Below are 27647 nucleotides of genomic sequence, written 5' to 3'. Positions count from 1 at the left end.
GAGGTTTCTGTGGCTGCTGATAAAGGAGCAACATGACTGGGCTTCCCTGGAACAGAACGAATCTTCCATGGGAAGATTCCTGCTTTTCTCCGATGATCTCAGCTTTCAGTCTGTGATCAGTTTTATGTTGGGCCTATTGTTGCCTGGGAACCCGAGAATCCTTAAAGCCACATGTGCTGTGAGCTGTGCAGCGAGCTCGCTCCTCAGCTCAGGCAGCTGCTGATTAGATGTGAATTTTAAGCATCCCCTGGAGGAGCCCCTCTTTGGCTATAGGCATCACAGGAGGGCCTTGACCTCCAAGCCCATCTGGTTTTGTTTTAACGAGAAAAAAAAAAAACCACCAAGCGTGTAGCTTGCATAGTGAGGGGTAACAATTACATAGTTGAGATTGATTTCTTCAAGCTTACTTTCTACAGCCATTTTTTAAAAGTCAATTACCTTTCTGCTGTTTGCTTTTTAGCAACACCTCTCAATCCATATGGTACCAGAATTCAATAACTTACAGTGGTTTTACATCTTTATTGACACTCCCTGTCTTTGCACTTCCCATGTACAGGTCATTCAAGGACCCCCCCAGGCTGCTCAGTCTCCCGGGCCAGCCCGCACCACGACTCCCAGTCTCTGTGACAGCACATGTGGCTTCAGCATTTCAGTGTTTAACCTTCTCTCCTGCAGGCTCTGGGAATAAAGAATGTGGCCACCAGCCCGGCGTTGCCGGCCACATCCCCTGTGCCCTGTAGCCCAGCAGCTCTCCCCTCTGGGCAGCAGGTCGCACTCCGCAGTGGGCACCCGATTGGTCCCGTGAGCAGAGCTCCTGCTGATGCGGTGCCAGAGCTGGTGGCCGCGGGATAGGGCAGACCCCGCTTCTCAGGTAGCCGGGCAGAACAGGAGGCCGTGGCTAGGCACATGTGTCCTTGCCACCCACCGGGGACGCTCAGGTGTGTGGCCTCGGCAGCCCCGTCGGGCCTGGATGTTGGGGAAGGTGTTGGGATGTTTGCAGGAAACTAGACCAGTGCTCCATACATAAAACAGAAACTGCATATATTAAGGCTTCCCAGTTCTTAATGACTATCTTTCCCCAGCCACCCTAGAGGTGAGAAAGGAAAGGATATAAGAAGACCCCACTAAACGTGGAGTACATTTCGTCAAAGTCTGTGTGAGCCAACCGGCCCCCAGTCACCACGATGTTGACACCATCTCCTGCCTTCAAGTGCACGATGAGGTGGAACGCCCCAGGGCCCCCACAAGTGTGCAGAGGCCCCTGGGGCCGGTGGTATTCCAGGAACTCCCTCTTGTAGCCGGCTGTATGCAGCTGGGCCACACTGGCATTGGAGACCGACAGGACAGCTTCCACATACGCATCCCTCTCCGGCGTGAGGGTGGCCGTGATCAGGTAGCGCCCATCATATGGAGCCGTGAAGATGCCTGGGAGAAGGAAGGCAGATACTCATGGGACACCATCACAGCACCTTTGGCACAGGTTGTCAGTTAACCCAGATTTGGGAGACTACCCATCTGTCCAGGACTGTCTCAGGAGAAAAACTGGGAGAGTTGGTCACCTGACCCATAGAGGTAAGGTAGCCCTTTTCTATTTGCAGCTGCCCTACCCCCACCAAGCAACAGACCCCCTTAGCTTGCACTGCTCTTAACAAACCCAGTCCTCATGGTGAGACCCCATCTTCTGCTGTAACATCCAGAAAACAAATTCTACAAAACCCCCAGTATGTGGTACGATCACCGTAACTCCCCTCCACCCAGAGCAGCCCCCAGAAGAACTTGCCCCTGCAGCCGTGCAGCATGCATGGAGACAACTACCCAGCCTTGCTGGGAGAGAGCTCAGACCCTCTAACGTTCCCAGCAGCAAGATACACCAGCCTTCGTTGTGCTGTGTGTGCAGCACAGGCGTGAAGACCAAAGGCCAAGGCCCAGCTTGGGGCCAGCTCCCACCTCCACCTGCCACCCAAGGTGTAGTGGAGCAGCAGCAGCCACCCAGGTTCTGGTTGCCATTTGGGAGTTTTCTCCAGGATGGAAAGCTCCCCAAGACCCACTTAGAATAAGCCTCACAACTTGTATGCTGGGCCCAAAATCTACAAAATGGTTTGAGTTGCCTCCTGAGGAGAGGGGACCAAAAAGAACCCACAAAGCTTGTGGGAGAGACCACAGCCAGCCCTTATGCAGAAGAGCCAGGCTGCCTGTCTTGGACCAGTATACAGGTGGCATCCACTCATGGCCAGATATAAGCCAGGTTCTGGGCCTGGGGAAGCAGTGCTCAGAGGTACAGAGACGGCCTGAGGAAGAGGAGATGGATTTGTAGATGTACCACTTGCAAAGCGGCAACTGGCCCCAAACCCAGAAGAGTCAGAGCCCATCCACAACGCAGGAGCAGCCACTTCCCTTGGGCTGTGGGGAGGGGGCTGGACGTGGACCCTGATCACAGGCCATGAGTGACAGAACAGAGGGCCACCTGGGAGCTGAGAGGGAACCTCAGGGGCTGGGTCTTTATCTGCCCTGAAAAAAGAGCACATGCCAGGCCACCCTGCTGTCTTCCCAGCTTTTAAGGGTGAGTTCTCCGGCATTCCACAGTCTTCCTGAGGGGCACCTGGACCCTGAAAACAGACCTGGTCCCAGCACTCTGAGCCCATGGCCTCTTCCCTCGCTTGGAGGGAAGCCTATGCTGAATCCCAGCACTCAGGATTCCCCAGAACTACTTTTAATGAGGAACTGCTCAACAAGAAGATACAGTTCTGGGCAGGGCATCCTGGAATGTGCCAGAAATGAAGCCACTGTCGACAAGCTGTTCCCACCACCAAGGCAGCATGGAGTGAGGGCCCCAGGAGGAGGCTGTACTTGCAGGGAAAGTAAAGGTCTCTGGAAGCTAAGATACGTCTTGCACCCCAGCCTACCTCTGTGCCTCAAGAGCAGGTCAAAAATAGAGAGTCCTGGGGCCCCTGGGTGGCTCAGTCGGTTACCTATCTGCCTATGGCTCAGGTCATGATCTCAGGGTCCTGGAATGGAGCCATGCATCGGGCTCCCCCTGCTCAGTGGGGGGTCTGCTTCTCCCTCTGCCCCTCTCCTCATGCTCGCTTGCTCACTCTCAAAAATATTTTTAAAGAAGCAGCAGCAGAGTCCTGAGCTTGACTTCAACTGGCCTGGAGGACACCGAGTTCCATTTTTCCAAGTTTTGCAGGTAATTTTTATGCTCCGTGAAACTTAAGAACCACTGTGGGATTTGTTAGTAGCCATGCAGGCAGACAGGAGGCGGAGGGCTAAAAACTCTGCCATGAAGGAACCCCGTTTCATCTGCCTCCTCGTAACCTCCCTGAACTCACACCTGCCATCATGTAGCTCCTCAGGGAAGACCCATGGGGGCCCCTCAGCACGCTGGCGCTTGATGGGCTCAGAGACCGGCTACTCAGAGTCTGTGGCCTACTCAGGAAAGGCCGCCTGGCTGCTTGGGCCCTCAGCATCTGCCTCGGGTCTCTGCCCTGACCTGCCCTGGGGACACCCAGGTACCTCCCTCCAGGCTGCCATGGGCTTGGCAGGGAAGTGGGGCCCTGACACACTGGCCTTTCAGGAAAGGTCTGACTCTAGTCCCCGGGGACAAAGATGGACAGAAACCCAGGCTCAGGTGTGGCAGAAAGGAGGAAACCTACACAACAGGAATCTGAGGTGACCTCAGTCCTCACTATCCTCAGGGGCTGGGCACAACACAGGCAGAATCCCAACCCAGAGCAGGAGTGGTTCTGTTCCCGAGGCAGAAGACCCCACAAACATGGTCTGGCCCATTTTGGATGGAATGCTGTCCCCTTTTTTGGCTCTGCTCATAATCAGCTTCTGAAGGGGACAGGGCAGGGGACTGGTCTCCCATCTATCCTGTCTCAGGGTATGAGAACAACAGATACTGAAAAGGGCCTCCCAATGGCATGGAGGGACAGCAGGAAGGGGCCGGGGCACAGTGACTGGTGGGCAGAGCCCCACAACCTCCACAAACAAGTGGCACAACGATTCCCCTGGCATGGGCCAAGGGCTGGTATGCTGATCTCATGACTAAAAAATGTTACTGCACACCCACCCACTCACCCGCCCTGCAGCCTGTGAGCTGGAAATGTCTTCGTAAGATCACACAAAGCCGGGAAAAGCATCACGGGCCAGCTGGTCCTTCACGTGCCCGCAGCTGCTCAGTGTGGCGCTCCCCCCCAGCCCAGGACCCAGGGAAGCAGACCAGACAGGAGGAGCTGTTGATGGGAGACCGCACACAGTCTCTGCGCTTACCGGTGTCGGGGTTGTACACATCTCCATCGTTAACCAGCACTTTGTTAAAGAGGACAACGCCCCCGTCGCTGGGGAAAGGCTTCTGGGTGAGCCCCGCAGAGAAAGATACCAGAGAAGGCACTGGAACTCCTGGAACCGAGAGGACATGGAGCGTGTACAGGGGTCAGAGATCAGAGCCTGGATCACTGAGGCCTATGTGCCAGGCTGGACAGGCAGCCTCACGGTACTCTTTTGCCTTAAGGTGGTAGAGCACCGTGGGACACCAAGTGCTCATACACAAGGGCCAGACCAGTCCTGGTCAGGCCAGTAGCCAGGCCTGCTGAGCAGTGGGACACGCACAGGCTGGGGGTGGGCCTGTGAGGCCACAGGCATGTGTGAGCAGCTGCGTGACACTGGGTGTGTGTGGGCATCGGGGGCTCAGGGCGGGCATGGAGTGGGGCACTGGGAAGCTGGGCACGGCCGCACCAGGCACAGACTCAGCCAGGGAGCCTCTTGGCCAACTCCACGAGCTAATGGTTGACGTCTGAGGGAAAGTCCTGGTCTCAGGCCTGACTCTGCCCCTCTCTGAGGGCTCAGTCCAGTCAGCAGTGGTCCCCACCTAGCTGGCGGACCCCGACTTCCACCCACATTATCATCCCAGAGGGATGAGGTAGGACAGGCGGGAGAGGGGCAGAGGCGGCCCTAGTCTCCCAGCAGACGTACCTGGGGAGGCTGCTGGAGGGGAGTTGGGGTATCCTGGAAAACAAAATAGGGTCGAATGTCAAACAGTAGCCCCACTTTTTCTCCCTGCTCTTCATGCTATTTCTTTAAATAGACCTAGAACTAGGCCCCCCCTCCAAGCTGCCTTCCCAGGAGCAGAGGCACAGTCGTGTCCCCACTGTGCCTGCTTCCTCACTAGCCCACTTTTCCCTGAGCAGAGAAGAGCCCTGAGGGCAAGCTGGCTGGGGGAGAAAGGAGGAGGATGCTGGACTCGGTCTTTCCTGCATGCACGCGTGGGTGGGTGGGGGCTAGAAGTGCAGAGGGACAAACGGCGTCCTAGACTATAACCAGCTGTAAGGCATGGCATGAACAGGAGGAAAACTGTCCTCTCCGGAGAGGCACAGGCGCCTGGGGGAGAGCTGTGATGGCTGCAGCTTGGGGAGGCAGAGCGGGAACAAAGCACCCATGGCTTCTCGTGTTCCCAGCACGGGCCCCTCCTGCCTGGAGGCCATGGTACCTCAGGGGTCCCGGGGGCACCAGACCCTCCCTGCTGGGGTCAGCCTGCTCGGGTTTGCTCTGTCCCACGCAGCACCCTGCTTCCCTGTCCAGGCCCCGAGCCTCTGTTCCCCATCCGTTGAACGGAATGACTACGGACAGCACAGTGCAGCGAGGACAGCTACTGCAGAGCGGGCACCTGATTCAGTCCCTGGCTCGCAGCAGGAGTCCCACACAGGCTCGCTCCCTTTTTCTCCTCCCTCCTGCCTTGCCCCGACACCGTCCCCCCACCACAGCTCACAAATAGCCCTTCCTGGCCACGCACTGAACAAGGCTTTTCTCCTCCAACCTCTAAGCTCCTACTATTTACCCTGCTTTTTGCCTGTGAAGGGGCTGAGTCTTACAGGGGTGACAAAGCTGCCCCAGGCCCCAAAGCCTGCGGTCACGCCCCTGAGATCTGAGCCTGAACCTTTTGGCCCACCCACCCCAAGGGGCGGCATTCTCCGCTGCTGTGCAGGCTCCCAGGCCACACTGGGAGTCCCAGGTACGTTTCCTACCAGAAGTGGGATGCGGTGTTGACTGCACTATCCTTGGGGCTGCCCGGCCTCTGGGGTTTCAATCAGCATGAACTCATCCCTCAGCACCTCTAAAGAGCTTTTTGGAACTTGCACCCGGAAGGCTCAGGCTGACCCTCCCTATATTCTCACAACACCCAACCTCCCCTAACCCCGGACTCAGATGTGCCAGCCGCGGGGGACTTACCTGGTGCTCCCGCGAAGCCTTCGGTGCTGGGGACGGGCCGCTGCCCCGACTGGCCGTCCACTCCTTGGGGCAGGCCCCTCCCTGACACGCCCATCCTCCCCGGAGGCCCGGCCTCCCCAGTCTCCATGATGACCCCTGTGGAGCCGGGCAAGAAGGGCAGCCCTGTCCAGCCTGGCCATGCTGGCGGGGGCAGCGGCCGTGGGGGTTTCTTGGGCAGGACGGGCTGCTGGCCCATGTGTGGCCGTTTTCTGGGGTCCTCAGAAAGCGGGGGAGCACTTGGTGTCGGCAGAGGAGTCGGCTCAGGACGAGAGGCCTCTGTGGGGGCCTCCACCAGAGCTGGGTGGGAGGGCTTTCCAGGCACCTGCGGGGCCTTTCCTCCAGACGGGGGTGCTTCAGAGGGCTCCTCGGCTGAGCATTTGGAAAGTGGAGAGAAACAGGCAGGGTTAAAAACCTCAGACTTGACTGCTCAGCCCAGGCCCCTCGTGACACCCTACAGGCTCAGCTCCCTAGGCAGGTATGTGGTTGGTGGCTGTGCCTGCAGCAGCAACAGCATCGTGGGCACTGGCCTGGCGAGCCCAGAGCAGCCTCCCCAGCGTGGGACAGCGTGCCTCACGGCTTCAGAAGATGGGCCCCAGGTCAAGCTGCCCTCAGGTCCCCCAGAAGCTGGTGAGGTCAGCGGGGACCAGGGCCTAAGGGGTAGGGGGAGGATTTTCAACCTTTCTACACAATGGCTGCTCTCCCCAAAGCAGCACCACTCTTAGCCCCAGCACCAAAACTTGAAACTTCGGATTTCTCCGCATGATGATACCACAGGTGTGTCACGAGTTACTGAACAGGACCCGCTGTCCCCAACCACCTTATGTTTCCTCGGTCACAAGCTGAGGCCCTGCTGAATGCAGCTGCCACCATGACCCCCGGAGGCATCAGGGAGCTGGAGGCTCCTCTGTGGCGGGCACAGGCCCCAAAGGAGCAGAAACACCCCACGCCTCTTGCCACAGTCTTAAGATCACCAACTGAGGGAATTTCCACGGGAGGAACCTGCTGATTCACATTTCCCTGCCATGGTAGGATGGCGCTGTGACACACCAGGAAGCTGCCTCCCCTTCCTCCTATGAATACATTCCTGGAACCAGGCAGGCTTCCAGGAAGGCTTCCTGAGGGCCCACGAGGCAGCTAAAAATAACCGGGACTGGCAGATACAGGCCTCAAAACCAAACCCCACCCACCTCTGCAGTCGGTATGGTGTTGGCAGTGCCCAGGTCCCGAAACTATACGATGAAGTCCAGGCAAAATCAGTGATTGCATTTTGACCCACTGTCTTGTTTCCAAACTCACTAAGGTAACTACAGCGATCAAACACGTGCTCCCCTTCCACCAAAGAGCCATGAACCTCACACACGCTCAGCCCCAAAGGGACTAACCAGGGCTCCATGAGAGAATTACATCCTATGGAGAAGGCGTCACCACTTTCTCAGTCATCCGAAGGGTAATACAGAGCTAACACTTAGATGCAAGAGAAGAGAATTCACATCATTCAAGGGAACAGCATCAGGCCTCAATTCTCTTCAAAACAGTCGTTGAGAAGCGTTGGGTTAGACAGAAACTGTGATAGAGGGACTGCAGACATGGGGACATCAGCGACAATGGAGGACAGGAGAGAACAGTTTGGAAACACAAAGTCTGCCCATTGATTTAGGAGGCTCCCAACCCTCTTTCCCTTCTCAGCTCCCAGGACACTTACTTATAGCTTAGGCTGGAGAAAGGGAGAATCTTCAAACTGACCCCATAATGAAGCCCACCAGCATGAAATCTTATCCAGTGCCTCACCTTCAAATGTGAACCATGGTCAAGATCACATGGTATGCAAGGAGAGCCTCCAAAAAAAAAAAAAAAAAAAAAAAACAGAATAAAACAAGTCATCCAACTAATGAGAAGGAACTCTGAAGAAATACGCAATGCAAGAAAAGAAACATGTAAATCTCTCAAAAAAAACAAAACAAAACCAAAGACAACACCAAAGACACCATCAGCAATGCAAGTATGGAGTGGTATAAAAAGGCATAATCAGAATCAGGACGAGCCTTTGCTAACAAATATATGCTTGCCAAAATAAGCAAATTCAATGAAAGAGTTTCGTAGATAAAAATCAAGGAAATCTTTCAGAAGGTAGAACAGGAAGATGAAATGATAGACAACAGGAAGGGCACCAAAAGAAAATTAGTCTAGAAATCTTCCAAGAAAAAAAATCAGAAAAACAGACATAGGACAGACAATGAGGTGGTAAGGTGAGAAGCATCAAATACACACACACACACACACACAAATTTGATTCCAGCACAATTATTAAATAAAAGACCTAAACCAAGGCATATTCAGAACACTGAGGAAAAGGGAAGATCCTATAAGCTTTCAGGGGGAAAAATTTTTTTTAAAGTGATTTTAAATCCAAAGAGCATCATCAGGCTTCTCAACAACAGAAACTAGAAGACAAGAGAACAATGTCTTCAAATTTTGAGGGCATAATGGCTGATCTTGAATTCTCTACCCAACCAAAATATCCATCAATTATGATTCAAGAATAAATATTTTCAGACATGAAATATTAAAAAAAAAAAAAAAACTATCAGGCCTCTTAAAAAGCTTAGAAAACATGTTCCACTGAAACAAGTAAACCATGAAAAAAGAGCAAACAGCCCAAGACAGGAGAGGTTCAAGAAGTTTCTAGGATGGCAGTAAAGAAGTTTCAAACTGAAAGCCCTTTAGCAAGTCCAGAGAAGAAGCCATCCAGATGGAATGGCGAAGAGAAAGAACTCCAGAGGGGAGGTCATGAATTTAAAAAAATAAAATAAAAATGGAACCAACAAATGATCTGCTACCTTATATGGAATAGAAAATTATGTTGAGAGGATACCCTAGGGTAAGAAGAATCCAAAGTAAATACATAAAATCTAGCAAATAATAATATAACACTAGTACTAATTCAAAGAAGAGCAAAACAAAATGCAACATAATCATATTCAGCTATATTGAACTATTTAGCTCATAACAGCATAAATATCAACTACTGATTAGTGGTAAATTCCAGTGGGAGTTGCAGGGAGGGCAGGGAAGCAGGAGAGCTATGAGTGAGCCTAACACATAAATAATGCCTATAGCTGATACTTGCCATGTAATGTCTAAATATGATATACATAATATCTATATAGAGAGATATTTAAAATTAATAGTCAATTTAGAAATATAGAGGTACATATCAGGGGGGGATAGCCAAAAGAGTTGCATGTGGCTGCCTCTGGGGAGCCAGAAGTTCCAGGGACAGGTGGGGACAGGGGGTGGTTTCCTCATAAGCCTTTCAGTATAAGTTTATTTATTTTTATAAAACGTAACTGAAGAAGACACTCTCCGAGGGCCTGTTTCTACCCTTGCCTTCCAATGCAAGCGCACCTGCCTGCACTCTGCATCTGTCCTCCCTTCCCTCCTCCTCATGCCTGTGCCCCCCATTTGGAGCCCCGCCTCCCAGCTGGCCTCCCTTCCCTTCTGGTGCTGCCCCATCCACATCACTCCTCAGGCCTCTTTCCTTCCCCACCCCCTACCTAGGGCTCCTGTCCTGTAGTCCAAGTGTATGTGTCTCCATCCAAAATTTAAAAGTAAACACTTTCCCTCAGTCCTCAGTGGATGGTGGTCAGCAAAGTACAAGCCCCTTGAACGGATCCTTATTTTCTTACCTGTTCCTACCACACTCTCCAAACCAACGCTCTTTCTCTGAAAGCCACCAGCATTCTCCCAGGCCCCGCGTCCAGTCACTCAGTCGTATTCTCTCTCTCACTCACACACACGATTTGTTGCTAAGTCCTGCTGATTCTAAGCCTGAAATACTTTGGCTCCTCCTTCTACACCTTTTTCAGAATGCACTTTTTGAAAGCTTTCTGGACATAGGATCGCTCGAAAATCTGCAGTTGTTTCCCAATGCTCATAAAATCCAGCCATATCTCTCCCGACATCCCGAGTCCCCCCACCTGCTCCAACTCCTCCTGCAGCCTCAGTGTCCTCATTGGTGCCCTGCCCTCCTCTGAGTTTCCCTGCCTTTGCATCTTTGCCTTTAGTGTTCCCACTCCCTAAGACAGCTTCTTCCAGCACCTTCCCTAAAGACCCAGTTCAGACACCACCTCTCCCAGGAAGCCAGCAGGGATCTGCCTAACAGAGCTTGAACAATCCCACCTCTGAACCTTGAAGCACTTTGAGCCTCTGGGAACTCTTTCAATTTTTTTAATATCTTTCCTGTCATGCTGGATGATGAGCCATTGAGGACACATTTTAACGAGATTTTATCCTCTGGTTTGGCACAGGGCCGCATCACATTGAGACATTTAAGTGTTTGGTGAATGAATGAAGTCTAGAAGGTACTAGAGGCCACACCCTAATTCCTGTCCAGCCATTGCATTAGGCACTTGAATTTTGGCCAAAAGTCTTCGTCATTCTGGGGGTCTCAAACCGTTCTTTTACATCCATCACTCCTTCAACGTCCAGGCTTGTCACACAGGGTGGAAGCCAGAGGGAAAAGAATAAACAAATATCCTCCACTGATCTCCTTGCGGAGGGCACCCATGCTTGCTGTGAGCGGCTGACTGCTCCAAGAGGTATCCGTCAGGGCCGTGAAGACAAAGCTGCCCTGGGTCACGTCATTTCCCCAGCCCCGCCCCCTCACCCCTAGCTTATGCCGGCTCCCCAGCATCACGGTATCGCGTGTCGTTTCCAACGCAGATACATATATTACAAAGACGGGGACAGCATTTTGCTCATTCTGGGAAGATCACTCCTGGCCGTGGCTATCTTTCTGAACTCAACATGTGTTTCTAATTCAGAGAGTGACCATTTGAACTGAGTCGTCCCGAAGAGCCCAGGGTTGCTGCCCAGGCTTCTGAGCCGAGGGAGGCGTAGGAGGGGCGGGCCGCACCCCGCGTGCGCTGCCTCGGCCCCTGGAGCTGCCCCAGGCGCCAGTCCTGATCTGCCCTTGTGGCCTCAGGCCGCCCCAGCCGACTGGCAGCACCGCAGCCCGCCGCAGACGGGCCTGGAACCCAGCCGCGAAAGGCCGCTCCTTCTCCAGAGTTCCTATCAAACGCCATTCCGCCCTCACTAAAGCAAAGACCCGCGGAAGCCCAGCCGCAGTCCTCCACGAGACCACGTGCGAAGAACGGGGGTCCTGCGGCCGCTTTGCACCCTGGCGGGGGGGACAGGAGCCCGGGTTGTGTCTGTGCCCTGCGCCGCTAGGCCACCCGAGAAGGAGGCCGGCTGTAAGGTGGCAGGAAACTGCAGGAAGGAGGGCCCGTGGGGGCGTCTGTTCCAGAAGCAGAGCAGGCGTACGGATTGGCCTGCGGTGTGGGCTCGAGCCCGGCTGGGCTGCGGGAAGACCAGCGACCCCTCCCGCCTCATCCGCCTGGTCGGTTCAACAGGCCAGACCCCGGCCCCCGCCTGCCAACCAGACCGAACCGGTGCCCGCTTCCCCGGCTGTCACGCACTGCTCGGGGCGTCCGGCGGAGGGGGCGGCCGACCTGCCGGGAAGCCTGACAGGTGCCCATCGGGCCTCCAGACGCTCCCAGGACGCCCGCGAAGTCTTCGCAGCTGACCACCAGCGTGGACCACGGGAAGGGGCTGCTCCAGCTCCCCGCAGCAGCGCGGCTGACGCATGAGCACCCCCCTCCCCCGTCACCCCCGGAGCAGGCCTGCTGGGGACTGCTGGGGCGGGGAGATCCCTTACAGCCCCTGACCTGGTCTCCAGGCCACGGTTCTCCTCTGAGCACGCGGTGACCTGGACGCGGCTGGCGGCTCTGGCTGGAACGACAGGAAGCCCTGGGAGCCACGAAGGAGCGCAGTGTGGCCTCCTAGAGAGGGCGACAGAGCGAGTCCCCACGCAACCACGCGGGAAACCCTGGAATCGGGGCCATATTTCCCACCAGCACAACCAAGAGAACATGGAGACGCAGACACAGACGTACTCGTGGCGGTGAGACGTTTGAAACGGGAAAGAATTTGCAAGCACAGAATCCCAGGGTTGGGGGAGTCTCACCTAGCCGGGCGTCAACATCACGTGGGAATATTATGGGGGGAGGGAATAGAATTTCACACGCGGGTCCTCAAATCCCTAAAGAAATGCACAGGATCAACACTCCCTGGCTGAAGACTTACTACAAAGCTGCAGTGAGGGAGATGGAAAGCGTGGAAGAGTCCACAAGCGGACTGGCTCACACCAAGTCCCCTCTGGTTGCCCCCCAGTGTCAAAGTCGCCATTTCATTCTCTCTCCTCTCCCTTCTTCCCTGTTTCTCCCCTTCTTTTGGGCATAGTTCGCCCTGGGTGGTGATAATCCTGGGGCCTTTGAAGTGGCCTTCCTTCTGCTTCTGAGACCAGAACTAGGGTTTTTTTGTTTTGTTTTGTTTTAATTACAAATTTGATAACAAATTCCTGGGTCATGTCTCATCCCTGTTGAGCAGGAATCTCCTGACTGCCGCCCCCCCCAACAGAGTTCTTCTTTTTCTAAAGCTCCCTCAGGACTTTTGCATGCAGCTATGGGAGAGCTCAGCCCTGAGAACACCACTGTTCTAAATTCAAGGTTAAGATGCAGAAAAGCAGCTGTTACTTACACCCACCAAAGGACATGACCAATACAGATGCCCACAGGGTCAAAGGGTGCATCTTGCTGGAGTCAGGATGGTCTGAGTATACGCAGTTTGCTTTCGCCTTTTATCTTTAAAAAACCCTGACTTGGCCCATCACGCTATCTTGGACCTAAACCAGCCCCAGATTCAGCCAATTTCAACTTGAGAGCCCACGCCAGGATTGTGGCATCAGACCACTCTTCCCCTCGCCAAGTTTTATGGTTAAATATTTGGAAAATTCATGCTTTTTCATTCTCATGGCACAGCTTGCATTAAGCAACTTGATAAAGATGGGATTCCTGAATCTCTAACACTCCTAAACAAAACATTGTGCTTGGTCTAATGCAAGTACTAAGAGAAACACCCCTCAGACATGAGCAGAAGAAACAGATGGGGGGATGTGAAAAAGGAAGTAATGCGGCTGTCACTGGGGTCTGTTGAAACAACATCCTAGTATCTAGGCGGACACATCCTTTCTTGGAACGGTGACGCAGGGTAAGAGAGCTTCCCTGATGCACAGAAGTATTCCTCCACCTGCAGTCCACAGCCAACGGGAGCCCCAGGTTTCTCAACCCTAGGAAGCCCCCTCTCTCTCATAATAAAAGGCACAGCGCAAACACTGGCATCTAGCCAGGACTCAGCATCTAGGTCACAGCAGGAGGCTGGGATGCACCGGCTGTCAAAGGAGGGCAGCCAGCCACGGCCTTGCTGACGATGCTCAAGTTACAAGCCAAGGCAGTCCTTGGGGCCCAAGCAGGAAAAGATGCCTTTCACCCAGGCTGGGGGCAGACCCTGGAGCTGCGTGCCACAGAGCAAGATGCCCACCCAGGGAAAGGCAGAGGGTGCCAGCCAGAAGGGCAGGGCCCCACGCATCTCCAGTGATGGGAGTGAGCATGGGCAGCGAGAGGGCCAAACCCCTACGGCCACCTCGGACAGAAGGACAGAGGACTTACCAACCTAACTTCGTCCCAAGTGCTGAGCCTCTCATCAACAGAAGTATTTGAACGTGAATCCTGAATAGCTTGAGAGGGGACATTTCTGGACTTTTTGTACTTCCCACCTGACCCCCCGACTTAGAAAAGAAAAAAAAAAAGGGGGGGCAGAGAGAAAACCCCCACTGGGTATCTGGAACATTCCACAGAGCAGCCAGGAGCCTGACATGCAGCACTCTCATCCCGTGTCTGCTCTGCAGACAGGCTGCTCTGGCTTCTCTGAGACTGAGTGCCTGGGGGTTTGTAGGAAGTGAAAGGGAGAAAAGTTCAGTCATGAGCAGAGTAAACATCTATTACAAGGGACAGAGGGTTAAAATAATAGGTAATGCCCACTGATTACCTATGCCAGTGATTACCAGGGGCCAGGCACTATTTAATACTCCACTCCTTATGAGTATTAATCCTCTTTAAACCAACTTTTTGAGGTAAGTGTAATATTATTTCCAACTAAAAGATACAGGAAGTGAGGTAATTAAGGTAGATAAATGACTTCCCCAAAGTCCCAGAGAAAGCATGGAGGTAGTTGGGATTGCAAACCCAGGAAATAGATGCTGCTGGGTCAAAATCCTCTGACAGTTCCTCATCATACATAAATCTTTTACCATAGCCTATAAAATCCTCCATGATATGGTTCCTACCCCCTCTCTGACCTCAATGCTTAGGACCTACTTCCCTTGTTCATATACTTGATAAAACTAGCATTCTGAGTTTTTCAAACAGGGCCAACTCATTACTGCCTCAGGGCCTTTGAACATGCTGTTCTGTCAGCCTGGAACACTTCCCACAGATCTCTGCAGGGTTCTACAAAGATGTCATCTCCACTGAGCAACCCTCCCCTGGCCATGCACCTAAAATATATTGCTGTCTCCTCTTCTTCATGAACTTACTCTGTTGTGTCTTTCCTTATGGACTGAGCACTGGCTGAAATCAGATCACTATTTGCTTGGCTGTGCATTGACTGTCTTTCTACCAGAGTAAAACATTCACGAGGCTGGTACTGTAGCCCCAGGATGCGGCTCAGATTGTATGAGCTGAATGAATGAGTACAGGAATGAATGATGGGTGGGATGGAGGGGGCCAGGAGAGGGGCATCACATTTTACTGAGCTCAAGGTGAGATACTGGCTCTTTACCTTTTGGAAGCTAGGCACTTCTCTGTGTCCAGATGAAAACCATGGACCTTTGGTCCAAAAAAACAGCCAACATTTGCAAATTCCAAGAGTCCCTTTAAAACCCCAAGGAAGGGGTGCCTGGGTGGCTCAGTGGGTTAAGCCGCTGCCTTCGGCTCAGGTCATGATCTCAGGGTCCTGGGATCGAGTCCCACATCGGGCTCTCTGCTCAGCAGGGAGCCTGCTTCCCTCTCTCTCTCTGCCTGCCTCTCTACTTGTGATCTCTCTCTGTAAAATAAATAAATAAAATCTTAAAAAAAAAAAAAAAAAAACCCAAGGAAGAACATCTGCATTAATGGGAGGGAGACGAAATAGACTTGGAGCTATATGAGCATCAGCAGAAGCCCCTTCTGCTCCCACCCTGGGTGCCTTCTGGAAAATTCAGGCCCCCTTAGGGATGCTTCTGAAGAAAAGAACAGCATCTGAGAACAGGGCTGTGCGCCGGGTAGAAAGGCCAAACTTCGCCTCCCTGGTCAGTCCAGCAATCTGGTTCCTGGTCCAAACCCACATCGTGCATCCTCATCCCTGGACCTTTGCTCCCTGAGGGAGATATGATGACTGTCATTAATATTCCTTCCCTCCCGGGGCACCTAGGTGGCTCAGAGGGTTAAAGCCTCTGCCTTCATCTCAAGTCATGATCCCAGGGTCCTGGGATCGAGCCCCGCATCGGGCTCTCTGCTCTGCAGGGAGCCTGCTTCCTCTTCTCTCTCTGCCTGCCTCTCTGCCTACTTGTGATCTCTGTCTGTCAAATAAATAAATTAAAAAATATATATATTCCTTCCCTCCCAACGCATACAAACCATGTCACCCTTCAAGAGCTAACTTGCAGGGCACCAGTGGCTCAGTGGGTTAAAGCCTCTGCCTTCGGCTCAGGTCATGATCCCAGGGTCCTGGAATCAAGCCCCGCTTCTGGCTCTCTGCTCAGTGGGGAGCCTGCTTCCCCCTCCCTCTCTCTGACTGCCTCTCTGCCTGCTTGTGAACTCTGTCTGTCAAATAAGTAAATAAAATAAAAAGAGCTAACTTGCTTTGACCAACAGAATGTGGCAGAGAGGTGGCCATGCGTGGAAGGGGCCCAGCAGCTTCCACTTTCCTTTACGGACCAGTCACCATGTAGTAAGTCTGACTACCTTGAGACAGCCATGCTGTAAAGCAGCCCAAGTTAGCCAGAGAAAGAGAGACAGAGAGAGAGACAGAGAGAGAGAGAACGGCCGCATGGAGGAACCCTGACCTTCCAGCCCAGCCAGGCCCAGCTGCCAGCTGCTGATGGCCGAGAGACTGACTCAGGCTAATGTCAAATGGAGCAGAACCACCAAGCCAAGCTAAACCAAGCCCCACTGAGTTCCTGATGCACAGAAAAATGGAAAACATTTTTTGTTTTCCAGGTATTTCCCTCCTGCTTTTCTGGGCCCGAACCATCCCTTCATTATTCGTTCCAGTAACGCCTCCTTCCAGAAGCTTCTCTTATCACTCCACCTCACTCTTACCCCTCCAGCCTCTATACTCTCAACCTACTCAACCTTGAAGCCTTGACTCAGGGGCTCTCTTCTGACTTCTACAGTGGCCGCAGGTGCCCCTCCACACACCCAGTGTGCCTATGCACCACGCCTGCCCCCCCAGCTCCATTCCCATGACCATCCCTTTGTCAGCTTGTTGGCCCTCAGACTGTCATTGTCGCATGCATTGTCATCCACATAATCCACACACATAGCTCATTAACTACCACATAATAGAGGCTCAGTGAAATCTTATGAACTGAAAGGATAAACCCTACAGCATTGGCTGGGTCTTACACACTATCACATTCATTCTCTCTGCAGACCTGTGTGGCTTTCCCACTCTGACTGAAAATGCCTTGAGGGACAGGATCATGCTACTCATTCTCTCCATGTCTCTCACAGAGCCCTGCACACAGCAGGTGCTCAATAAAGGTTCACTTGACTTTTAACTAGCCGATGTGTAACTTTCACTGTGACCTTCACTTCTGATTTTCCTCCGGACCTCTGCTACTCAGGCTCCAGAACTCCCAGACCTGGATGCTATATAAGGAGAAAGAAAGCCCTGCTTGTTTATTTTTGGTTCTTTTCGATCAATAGAATTCTCGAAAGTCCACACATTCTACATTCACAGTGATGAATTCATTCCAGAAGGATAATCTTTGAGAAGCTACATTCTCTTTAAAGACATTCACCTCTGACATGATAGACAAGTGTGAAAGAGTTAACACAGCTTCCCACACCGCCTGGGAGTTGCAAATCAACTGGAAATATCTGGTTCAATCTGTTATTATAAAGCACAGTCCAGACAGCGCTGTCACCCCAAGGACAATCATTCTATGAACACACACAGTGTTGTGACCTTTACTCAACATTCCAGAGATACAGGAGCTGTGTGGGCCTGGGAAGGGGGGAGCGTTATAAATAGTGTAGTGTCGTGGGCCTCGCAGTGGGGTGAAGGCCCGCTTCCCCATCCTGGCGAGCCTGGGTGCCCCCTTATCTACAAGCCCCTTATCTCCGGGAACAACAAAGCACTTTCCTACCTGACTACCTCAGCCCCTTCAGCTTCCTGGGGACCTAGTCAGGACTCGCCATGGCTCCCCTCCCTCTCATGCTCTAGCCCTTCCCTCCTTGGGTTTTAGGTCTCAGCTTGGACCCAAAATCCCAGAGGCCCACTCCAGACCATAAATTCTCAGTTCAACATGTGACAGCGTTTGTCACCTGGAGCTGAGCCAAAGAGGAAGAGAGGAGAAAACAGGGAGAGGGCCAGGAAGTGGGGTCCTTGTAGGCCTATAGTTGGCCCTCATCAAGTCCTTTTGGACCCTGTAAATCTGTGTTCAACTCTGGGATATGCAAAGGAGATGTGCTCTGGACTGGAAGACAATTCTTGGATGCAGCCCACCGGAGGTTCCTATCCCGGCTCCGCTACTTCCTGGCTATGTACACTTCCTCTGGGGAAAGAAGGGCACCTTCCCCAAGAGGCGGTTGGGGGGGCTCTAAGACATGCCCCCTGAGTGAACCAGCTCAGTGCTGGTACACAAAACGTGCTCAATAAATGTGAACTCACTTTCAGTCCCTGCCTCCAATTAGAGAAGGCTGTCTCATGACTGAGACAACTTAAATGAAAGAATGGAGGTATAAGAGAAGCCCTGTCCTTCAGAGAAGATGGGCCGAACCCTCAAGTAGCAAAGAAATGAACTCTGTTGCGTATATTACTTCATGTTATTAAGGAACCACTCATTCGTTCATTCAACAAACATTTACAGAGCATCTAACATGCAGTAAGCATTGCTCTAGGCACAGTGGTTCTAGGCACCACACGGCCTTCAACAGTCACTGCCCCTAAAGTGTTTTTTGTCCAGCATCTGGTCCCTGTCTCTGGAAAGGAAGAGGACAGTATTCTACTTGCCATCTCCTAGGCCTCAGATTTCAGGGAAGAGGAGGTAGCCTGAAGACGATGCAGACCAAGATTATGACACCCGCAAATGAAAGGTAAGGCTGTGGACAAGTGAACCGGTAAGCATACAGGAGGCTCCCTGACTAAAAACGGACAACGATACCCACCGCTCCAGGCCGTCACGCCAAAAACGGGACCCCAACTCTACACTCAGCAACATGACAGAAATACACAGATGGACATTTGCCATCCTCCCTGTGGCGAAGGAGTATTCCTTTTTCATTTTCAATTTGTTGTCCTGATACTTCTGTAAAATGCAAAGACGGTGAAGGCTACAGTGATGACAAACTGTTTTCAATAAAAGTTTCCAAATACTCTCGATGTGGGTATTTATCTCACTGCCACTCAGCACCAGTGATTCACAAGCTGGCGCCAACCTAGGAGAGGACTGATGCAGTTAGTTCCATGGGCCATCATAGCATGACACACGTGGCAAGAAAATACAAGAAATGGAACTGTAGAGGTCAACTTACTTGCCGATGGCTGAAATCGGATCAGGTCTTGCAGGTCGGTAGAAATCTGAAAAACGTGGCTGTAGAACTGCTGGACGGAATTCTTCAGGCCAGATATGTCTCTGGAATGTGACCGCAGTGTCCCATTCATCTGCCTGACACAACTCCAGAGGCTGCTGACATGCTTGTTAAGCCCCTCCTTGATCCTCTGAAGACTTCCTGAGATGGAGTCCAGCTTGCTGCAGGTTTTCTCCAGGTGAGACACCCTGCTCTCCACCACGGAGACGGCCCTCTGGACCCCGTGTGTGTTTTCCTTACAAGCGCCCAGCTCGGAGAGGACCCGATTCTGCAGCTGCTGCCACCTCTCCTCCAGCTGGCTGCAGCAAGGGGCCAGGGGGTCCCGGGGAGATGGCAGGGGCTCCACCGTCCTTCCTTGCTCACCCCCCATAGAAGACCCACCCACTGCCGCATTTTTACCTTCTCTACAGCTGTTCAGCTCATTCTGGAGCTGATTCACATCGTCCTCTGTGTGGTTTAGTTGAGAATAAAGAAAACGAAAATCCTGCTGAAGTTTCTGGATGCTACGTTCGGTTTCTTGAAACTTCCTATGCATCGTGTCATTCAGGGATTTCAAAAGGTTCAAACTATCACCCGTTAGGTGGTCTTCTCCATTTGGAAAAGTATCTTCTATCCCATGAGGCTCTCTCGGAAAGTTCTGCAGGCAAATATCCTCCACAACTTGAACTTTGTTCTTCAGGTGATTTAACTCTATCAGGACCTGCTTGTTCCCAGCCCCTGACACCCCCGGTAAGGCTGAGGCTGGGGGGGTGAGTTCTGCCTCAGTGCTGTTGGCCACCTCCAAGAGAACACTCCCCAGGCGCTCTTCCAAAGACTGTATTTTCTGATCGAGAAGTTGCTTCAGGTCATCCACCTTGCCATTAATGGTCCTCCGAAGGGTTTCTTCAATGTAAAAGCAATGTTCTTCCGCATTCTTCTCTGTCACATTGATCCTTGCATCTAGTTCATTCCATCTGGCATCAAAGTCCACGTCTGGCTCTGGAACTGCAAGGCGGTCAAATTCATTGTCCAGTCGTGCATTCAGCATTCTGGTGGCTTCAGCAACTCTTTCGATTTTCTGGTCTAACATCTTGATCTGTTGCCCAAAGTCACCATTCTTTTCACCACCACAGCAGTCTGACTGAGCTGAAGGATCTTGTACTCGGGCTCGAAGATCATTTATCTCTTTTCTCAGGTTTGTTTCCTTCTCTCCTATAAGTTCAATCACTCCTAGGTAGCTGCTGCCATAGTCATCACACTGCTGTTGGAGACCAATCAGCTTGTACTCACATGAGTTCTTCAGATCAGCCAGCTTTCTGTCCATTCCCTCCATGAGCTCCTCTCTCAGGGAATCAATCTTACTATCGACATAGGCTTGGTAGAGCTCATTGGTCGTCATGGTCACTGTAGGGCCCTGGGCAGCCTCCTGGAGCTGTCTGAGCTGTCCTTCGTACCCCTTTACCTTCCCATCCAGCTCTTCCAGCTTGTCACTCTTGGTCTTCAAAGCATCCTTGACCTCAGCCAACTCAGACTTGATGTCCTTCATGCCAGATTCCTTATTGTTGAGGACATCGGGAAGCTGGACGGTCTCCGTGTCTCCGCCAATGGCACTGTCGGGCACTTGCTGGGGGTGCAGGTTACTGAGCCATGATGCCAGCATTTTGCTGGCATCGTCCTGAATGGCATGTTTGAGGTTTTCGTTCACTCCAGCAATGGAAGACTGGAGATCAAGAACTGTCCTTGTGAGTCGGAGAACCTTCTCTTCAAGCACCTGGATTTTCTTTTCCTGAAGTTCTTGTGGTCCCTGTTTTGGATCTACCGTTTGGCTTGGTTCTGCTGCACGAGTTGGTGACAAAGTCTTCTTGGGCTCTGAGACTTGGCTTGGTTCGTTATCTGTTACAAAGAAAGAGTCAGAAATGACTTAACGCGTTCCACCGTATCCCATTTTCTGCAAAGCCAATAAACAGCATGCTTGAGGAATATTCTTAAACCTTCACGTAGAGATCCCCTCTCACCACAGGCAATTGTGGTAGAGAGAAAAAGACTATAGGCTTTGAGTCAAAGAGACCTCCCCTTGCATTCTGGCTTCACTGTCTGCCCTTGAGCAAGTTAATTAACTTCTGTGAAGTATAACCCCCTCATCTACCAAGCAGAGATACTATCTTCCTTCCTAGGGTTGTTAAGAGAACATGTACATGGCACATAATAGACAGTCAGTGGTCTCTTCCACCCTAAAGGGAAGTATTCTTAATCTACTCGGTCATACGAGCACATCATTCCCACATTAGTGAACAGCAGCCACACCCCATTGGTTGACTACATACTGTAAAACCACAAGAAGCCACTTTGGCAAGATCCGCCCATTAGCTGTTGGGTGGTATGATATCATATAAGCAGTAAGTTATCCTCCAGGCAACTCCTAAATGTTCTTTGACTTTTATTAACTTTGCTAGGCTAAAGGAGTCTCACAGACATTGTTCAGCACCCTTATGCAGTTGGGGAAACTAAAAGCAAAAGAGATAGAGCACTGATCCTCTTGGTATCTCCTAACGATAAAGCCACGTGGTCATATATACTAAGATTCACTAAATCGAAGAATATAAACATTGAATTTCTTATCATCTGAGAAATATACCTCCAAGGAAATAGTCTGAATGAAAGGAAAAAAAAAGTTATAAAGTTGATGAGATGAGTCATAAAAATGAAAATTAAGTGATCAATAAACTAAACAAACAAACAAAAAAATTACTGAAACCTGAGGTAATAGGAGATTAGAAGCAAACCATGCCCCCGAACATGGATAGCAGGATACGAGGAACCCTAGAAAGAGCTAACAGGGGCACCTGGATGGCTCAGTTGGTCAAGCCTCCGGCTCTTGATTTCAGCTCAGGTCATGATCTCACGGTCCTGGGATCGAGAACAACATTGGGCTCCCTGCTCAGTGGGGAGTCTGCTTCTCCCTTTCCCTCTGCCCTTCCCACTGCTCTCTCTCTCTGAAATAAATAAATCTCAAAGAAAGGAAGGAAGGAAGGAAGGAGCAAACAACGACACGCCTGCACGGATGGAGACTATCGTGACAGGTGGAAAAAGTCAAACACAATCTACGCAAAGAAATAAAATGCATTAAGGCACACTGAACAACCACTAGAAGTAAATGTAGAACGCTGCAGATGTTTGAGTCTACTGTTCATTGTTTTTTCCTCCCCTAAACTTTTGTACACAATCATAACCACAGCTATTGTTCATTAAAATCAACTTAGTGGTAAAACCAAGACTAGAATTCAGATGGCCAAACTCCCAAGCAGAGAACTATAAAGAATACCTTGTTTTCCACACTGAAAAAAGCATTCTACTTCAAGCTACTAGGAGAAAAAACCAAGCTGTTGAATCACATACAGATGAAATGCCATTCTGAACAAAGGAAATGAAAGCAAAGGGCAGGAGATTGGGGGGAAATCCACATGTAAGGAAATGCTTCTTCTACCCACTCCCAGTGACTGTGGAAACTGCCACAACTTCTTGAAAGGATAATTTGTTTATGTATCAAAATCTCAGAATCCTTTTGCCCCTGCAATTATACTTCTAGAAGTTTATTCTAGTAAATAATCAGGGATGAATCTAAAATACTAAGAGGAAAAAATGTTTATTCAAGTACTGTCTACAAAAAACAACAACAACAAAAAACAACAAATACTATCTACAATAGTGAAAAACCACAAACAACCTAAGTGACCAATAGTAGGGCATGGTGTTCAAATAATCACACTCTCAAAAGCCATTAAATGATACCGTAGATTATTTAATGAATGGTTGTTCATTATAGATTCAGTTAAAAAATAAGTTCTTTTTTTTTTTTTTAGATTTTATTTATTTATTTGACAGAGATTATAGTAGGCAGAGAGAGAGGAGGAAGCAGGCTCCACACGGAGCAGAGAGCCCGATGTGGGGCTCCAACCCAGGACCCTGGGATCATGACCTGAGCTGAAGGCAGAGGCTTTAACACACTGAGCCACCCAGGTGCCCCAAGTCTAAGTTCTAAAAATAAGTTCTAAAGATAGCATGTTCTTGGGGCACCTGGATGGCTCAGTCGGTTAAGCCTCTGACTTCTGCTCTGGTCACGATCTCAGGGTCCTGGAAACAAGCCCCACGTCAGGCTCTGTGCTCAGCGGGGAGTCTGCTTCTTCCTTTCCCTCGGCCCCTCTCCCCCTCCTTCTGCCTGTACTCATTCTCGAGTATGCACAATCTCTCGCTTTCTCTCTCTCAAATAATTTTTAAAAATAGTATGTTCTCTATAATGGTAGTGGATTAAGGAGAAGCACTTCCTTTTCATTCCCTTACGGAATCTCACTAAGATGACAAAACAAAAAAACAGAACCATGTCATGTGTAAAAAATTAGGAACCAGAATGGTTTTGGACATTTTAACAGCTGCATTAGAAGCTAGAAAACTGAGTGATACTTTCAAAATCCTAAAGGAAAGTTATCTCAAATCTAGAATTCTAAACATAGAATAAAAATGTTTTTGACTATACAATAATAGAAAGTGTAGCTCCCACACAAGCTCATAGAACTACTGGAGGATGTGCTTTACCAAGACAAGGCAGTGAGTTGAGAACAAGCAGAGAGTAAAGGAAAGAGGCAATCAATGGGAAAGATACAAGTAAGATCACCAGTTGGCAGCTGTGAACAAGGAAAAGAGGATAACCAGGTGGGGCAGGTAAGAAAGCTCTAAGAGAGACTGCTTCAAGAAGATAACACTGATGTGTCTAAACATAATGAGAGGACATCTACATAATCATCCAGAGGAGAGTTTGGGTTGAAACAGGGACAAAGACATAAAAAAAAAAAATCAAGCAGAAGGAAAATATAAGACAATTACTAACTCTAAAGAAACCAATAAAGCTGTGTAAGAAAGACAACAAATTCATAGTATATGACATGGCTCAGCTGTTAACATTATCTATACAGTTACTACAATGTAAACAATAAGTATTAAACTAAAAATCTGGTATAAACCGTATGGAAAGATGAGGGTACAGGAGCCATGTGCTGGAAAGCAGAGGAAAAGGCGTCCAACCCTCACCTTCCATGATGAGAGATCAATAGATACGGAGGTAAATTCCAAAAAATGATCTAAAGAGTTGAAAGGAATTACCGCTGAGAAGAGAAAGTAGGGGAGAATGAGGGTCACTGCTTTCCTAAGAATCCTTTTAAAGCTATTCGCTCAGGAAACTCATACAGGCTTAAATTTTATAAAATAAAAATGAAAGAAAAGTAAACTATTCTGATCCAACAGATCCCCTTCGTGTGTCCCTGTCATATTATCTATGATGACTTATTGTAATTACTTGTCTGACGTTTGCCTTCTGTGAGTTCAGGGACTGCCTGTTTTGTTTTTCACTTTTCCCAAGTATCTAGTATACAGTCTGCCAGATATAGAAGCTCCATAAATATTTGTGAGATGAATAAGTAAATTTTTCTTTAACAAAATGTATGTGCAGACAAAGGAAGTGAGTAATATGTGATAACAAAATGTTAGCAGTAGTTAATATATGGTGGTGAGATATGTGTAACTAAGTATTTCTCCATACTTTATAAGCATTCTTTAATTGATACGCATTACTTTTTTCAAAAAATTATTTTAAAATCTATTTTACAGACAATATTGGGAAACACTAAGTTTCAAAATTGATAATACCTCATGGGAAAATACAATCATTTGAAGACAACCATCAAATTCATGAGGTAACCTAAGTTACATGTATTCTCACTGAACTTAAAAAAGAGAAAAGATAAAAGGACAATTTTTAATCCATAAAAGTCATTTGCTTAATGTTATACCAAAAAAAAGGTGAAAATTATCACTGCTTTCTTAATTATTCACTGAGTTTGTGCTACTTCAAAGACAATTCAGAAAGAGATTTAAGAACAACTTCACTGATGCCTCTCCCTCTTAGCTTTGCAAATATCTCACCCCAAACAGAATGAGAACGATTCAGATTTAACTATTTAAAACAAAACAAAACAGTTTCTTTCCTTCAAATTCAGATTTATGAGAGCTTGTAGATGAAAAGCAAAAACAAAGCATCCTACCTCTGAATCTCTTCTCATCTGTGCCGCATACCACACCAGTCTGAAACTATGCCCTGCACTGATCGCTAAGTCCTTAACTTTCACAAGTTAGTCCTAACAGAGCAATTTACTTGTAAAAAAAAAAAAAAAAAAAAAAAGTCTGTCTCTGATTGCTACTGCTTCTACAAATAAATTTGCAGGCCACATGTGTCTACTGCAGGCATATATGTGTGTTCTTGAAGACCTTGGAGAGATTGCCATTGAAAACCATAAATCCCACTGTCCGCAAGAACGCTGAAAAGGTTGGAGGTGGTCACACACAGCAAAGCACAAAGAAGTTACCTGTGGCTTTCTTCATGCTATTTCGAGGCCGGGCAGGCGTGGGGCGGGGGGTCTTCACGGGGTCCCTGGGACCTTCCTGACAGTCTCCCCCTCTAAAGCCGGGGCAGCATCTCCATTCCAACTGTGTCACTGTCTTGTACTTGGTGACATATCTGGGTCTGAAGTTCACACGATACCTGCCGAAGAAAAGCGTGGCATCTCTTCACTGTGGCTGTCGAGAGTGTTCCTGGCTCATCCCGACCCGGACCAGAATGAACAGGATCCAAGCCCCTGTCTGCTTTCTCCGAGCTGACCCAGAGGTGACCACTGGTCTCTTCAGTCCAGCCCTGACCCCCTGGGGTTCAGCCAAAATCAGATTGGCCTCCTTCTTCCATCTCTTAGACCCACCTGCACCCACTGACGGCCAGAGACAGACCACCTAGAAAAGCCTGGCCCCACAACTCCCAAACTGAGCTTTTGTTTTACCCACAAATTTTTGTTCTACTTTTTTGTTGTTGTTGTTGTTGTTGCTGCTTTGTGGAGATTTTTTCTGGGTAACACAGGGTCATTTGTTTCCTATTTTATTTTATTTTATTTTTTAAAAGATTATTTATTTATTTATTTGACAGACAGAGATCACAAGTAGGCAGAGAGGCAGGCAGAGAGAGAGGGGGAAGCAGGCTCCCCACTGACCAGAGAGCCCGATCTGGGGCTCGATCCCAGGACCCTGAGATCATGACCTGAGCCGAAGGCAGAGGCTTTAACCCACTGAGCCACCCAGGCGCCCTGTTTTCTATTTTAAAGAAACCTCCCCAGCACCTTTGTCTCCCATAGCATCTGTGCATTTATCGTGGTACCTTCCTTCCTGCAAAGGTAGCAGGCTGTGAGCCTTCAGAGATCTATGTTCAGATCTTTTCAAAGAGATGCCCTGATCCATATAGCTGATGACAGAAATAAGAATCCCTTTTAAAGTGTATATTCGGGTGGCTCAGTGGGTTAAAGCCTCTGCCTTCGGCTCAGGTCATGATCCTGGGGTCCTGGGATCTAGCCCCGCATCAGGGTTTCTGCTCAGCAGGGAGCCTGCTTCCTTCTCTCTCTCTGCCTGCCTCTCTGACTACTTGTGATCTCTGTCTGTCAAATAAATAAATAAAATCTTTAAAAAAAAATAAATAAAGTGTATATTCCCTAGGGCACCTGGGTGGCTCAGGCAGTTAAGTGTCCAACTTTTGATTTCGGCTCAGATTATGATCTCAGGGTCATGAGTTCAAGCCCCCTGTTGGGTTCCATCTCCACGACTCTTTCCCTCGCTCTCTGCCCCTCCTTGTCCTCTCGCTTAAAAAAAAAAAAAAGAAAGAAAGAAAGGAAGGAAGGTAGGTTACATGTTCTTCCACACATGCGCAAACCACAGAGAGATTCTTGTGATGAGCTGTAACGTCCTCCAGACCCAGGGCTGGACCTGGAACAGAGACTGGCAATCCAGCAGCCCCATGGACACTCAGAGGGAGAGGGATGGATGCAGGAATCCAACACCCCAGGTGCCCCTGCTCACAGCACAGATACAAGCTGTTCCTTAACTTACCCCAACTTCTACTTCCAGCTTGGAATCACGGCTCTCTAGAACGTCTTCACTTTCTCTTACCGGCACAAGCAGCTGCCCTTCTCTCTGAGGGCCAACTCCCAGAAAGGACTCAGCTCTCTAGCACTTTCCCAGAGTTGCTGTGTGCTGCTCAGGGGAAAGTCGGGGGGCCCATGGGACCTGGTGCCAGCCAGCTGACTCCACCTCTGGCATCCAGCTTGTGGTGAGGGAGTTCAAAGTCACATTCCTGAGAAAATTGCAAATTACTAGAGATAATGGGCTTTTGGCCCCCGAGGGTCAAAACCATGACACCTAAAACCTCAAGTGGAAGGAACTCCCCCACCAACAGGAGCTCAGGCGACCCTCTGGACCCTGGGGACAGCGCTGTCCCAAGCATTAGTGTCCCAACACCTGCCGCTGTCCCGGTTCCACTGGCCCTTCTAGGGCAGTGGTTCATAGCACTGGCCAGGCATCAGAATCACCGGGAACCATAACAAACTGCCAACCCAGTGCCGCTGCCTCGCTCTTAGAGGTTCTGATTTAACTGGTCTGCAGTGGGGCCTGGGTGCGCGAATTTTGAGAAGCTCCAGAGGGAGACATTTTCAAGTCTCCAGAAGGAGAGAAAAGTCCAGAGGGAGAAAAGTCTCCAGAAGGAAAGCCCAATGAATGAAACAGAAAAGA

General features: G+C 49.9%; 1 protein-coding gene across 1 annotated transcript in view; it reads right to left on the bottom strand.

Moving 5' to 3' along the window:
* Positions 1-499: 499 nt before the first annotated feature.
* The window catches only part of EMILIN2 (elastin microfibril interfacer 2), a 55843-nt gene continuing 28695 nt past the window's right edge, over positions 500-27647 (bottom strand). The window contains 6 exon segments of the mRNA XM_047698107.1: positions 500-1425; positions 4273-4401; positions 4975-5007; positions 6229-6636; positions 18963-20891; positions 25412-25587. Of these exon segments, the coding sequence (XP_047554063.1) occupies positions 1088-1425; positions 4273-4401; positions 4975-5007; positions 6229-6636; positions 18963-20891; positions 25412-25587 (3013 nt within the window). The 3' untranslated portion in view covers positions 500-1087.

This window comes from Lutra lutra, chromosome 12, assembly GCF_902655055.1.
Source record: "Lutra lutra chromosome 12, mLutLut1.2, whole genome shotgun sequence".
Lineage (NCBI taxonomy): Eukaryota > Metazoa > Chordata > Mammalia > Carnivora > Mustelidae > Lutra > Lutra lutra.
Note: the sequence above shows the minus strand (reverse complement) of the source record. Positions and strands in the feature narration are given on the sequence as shown.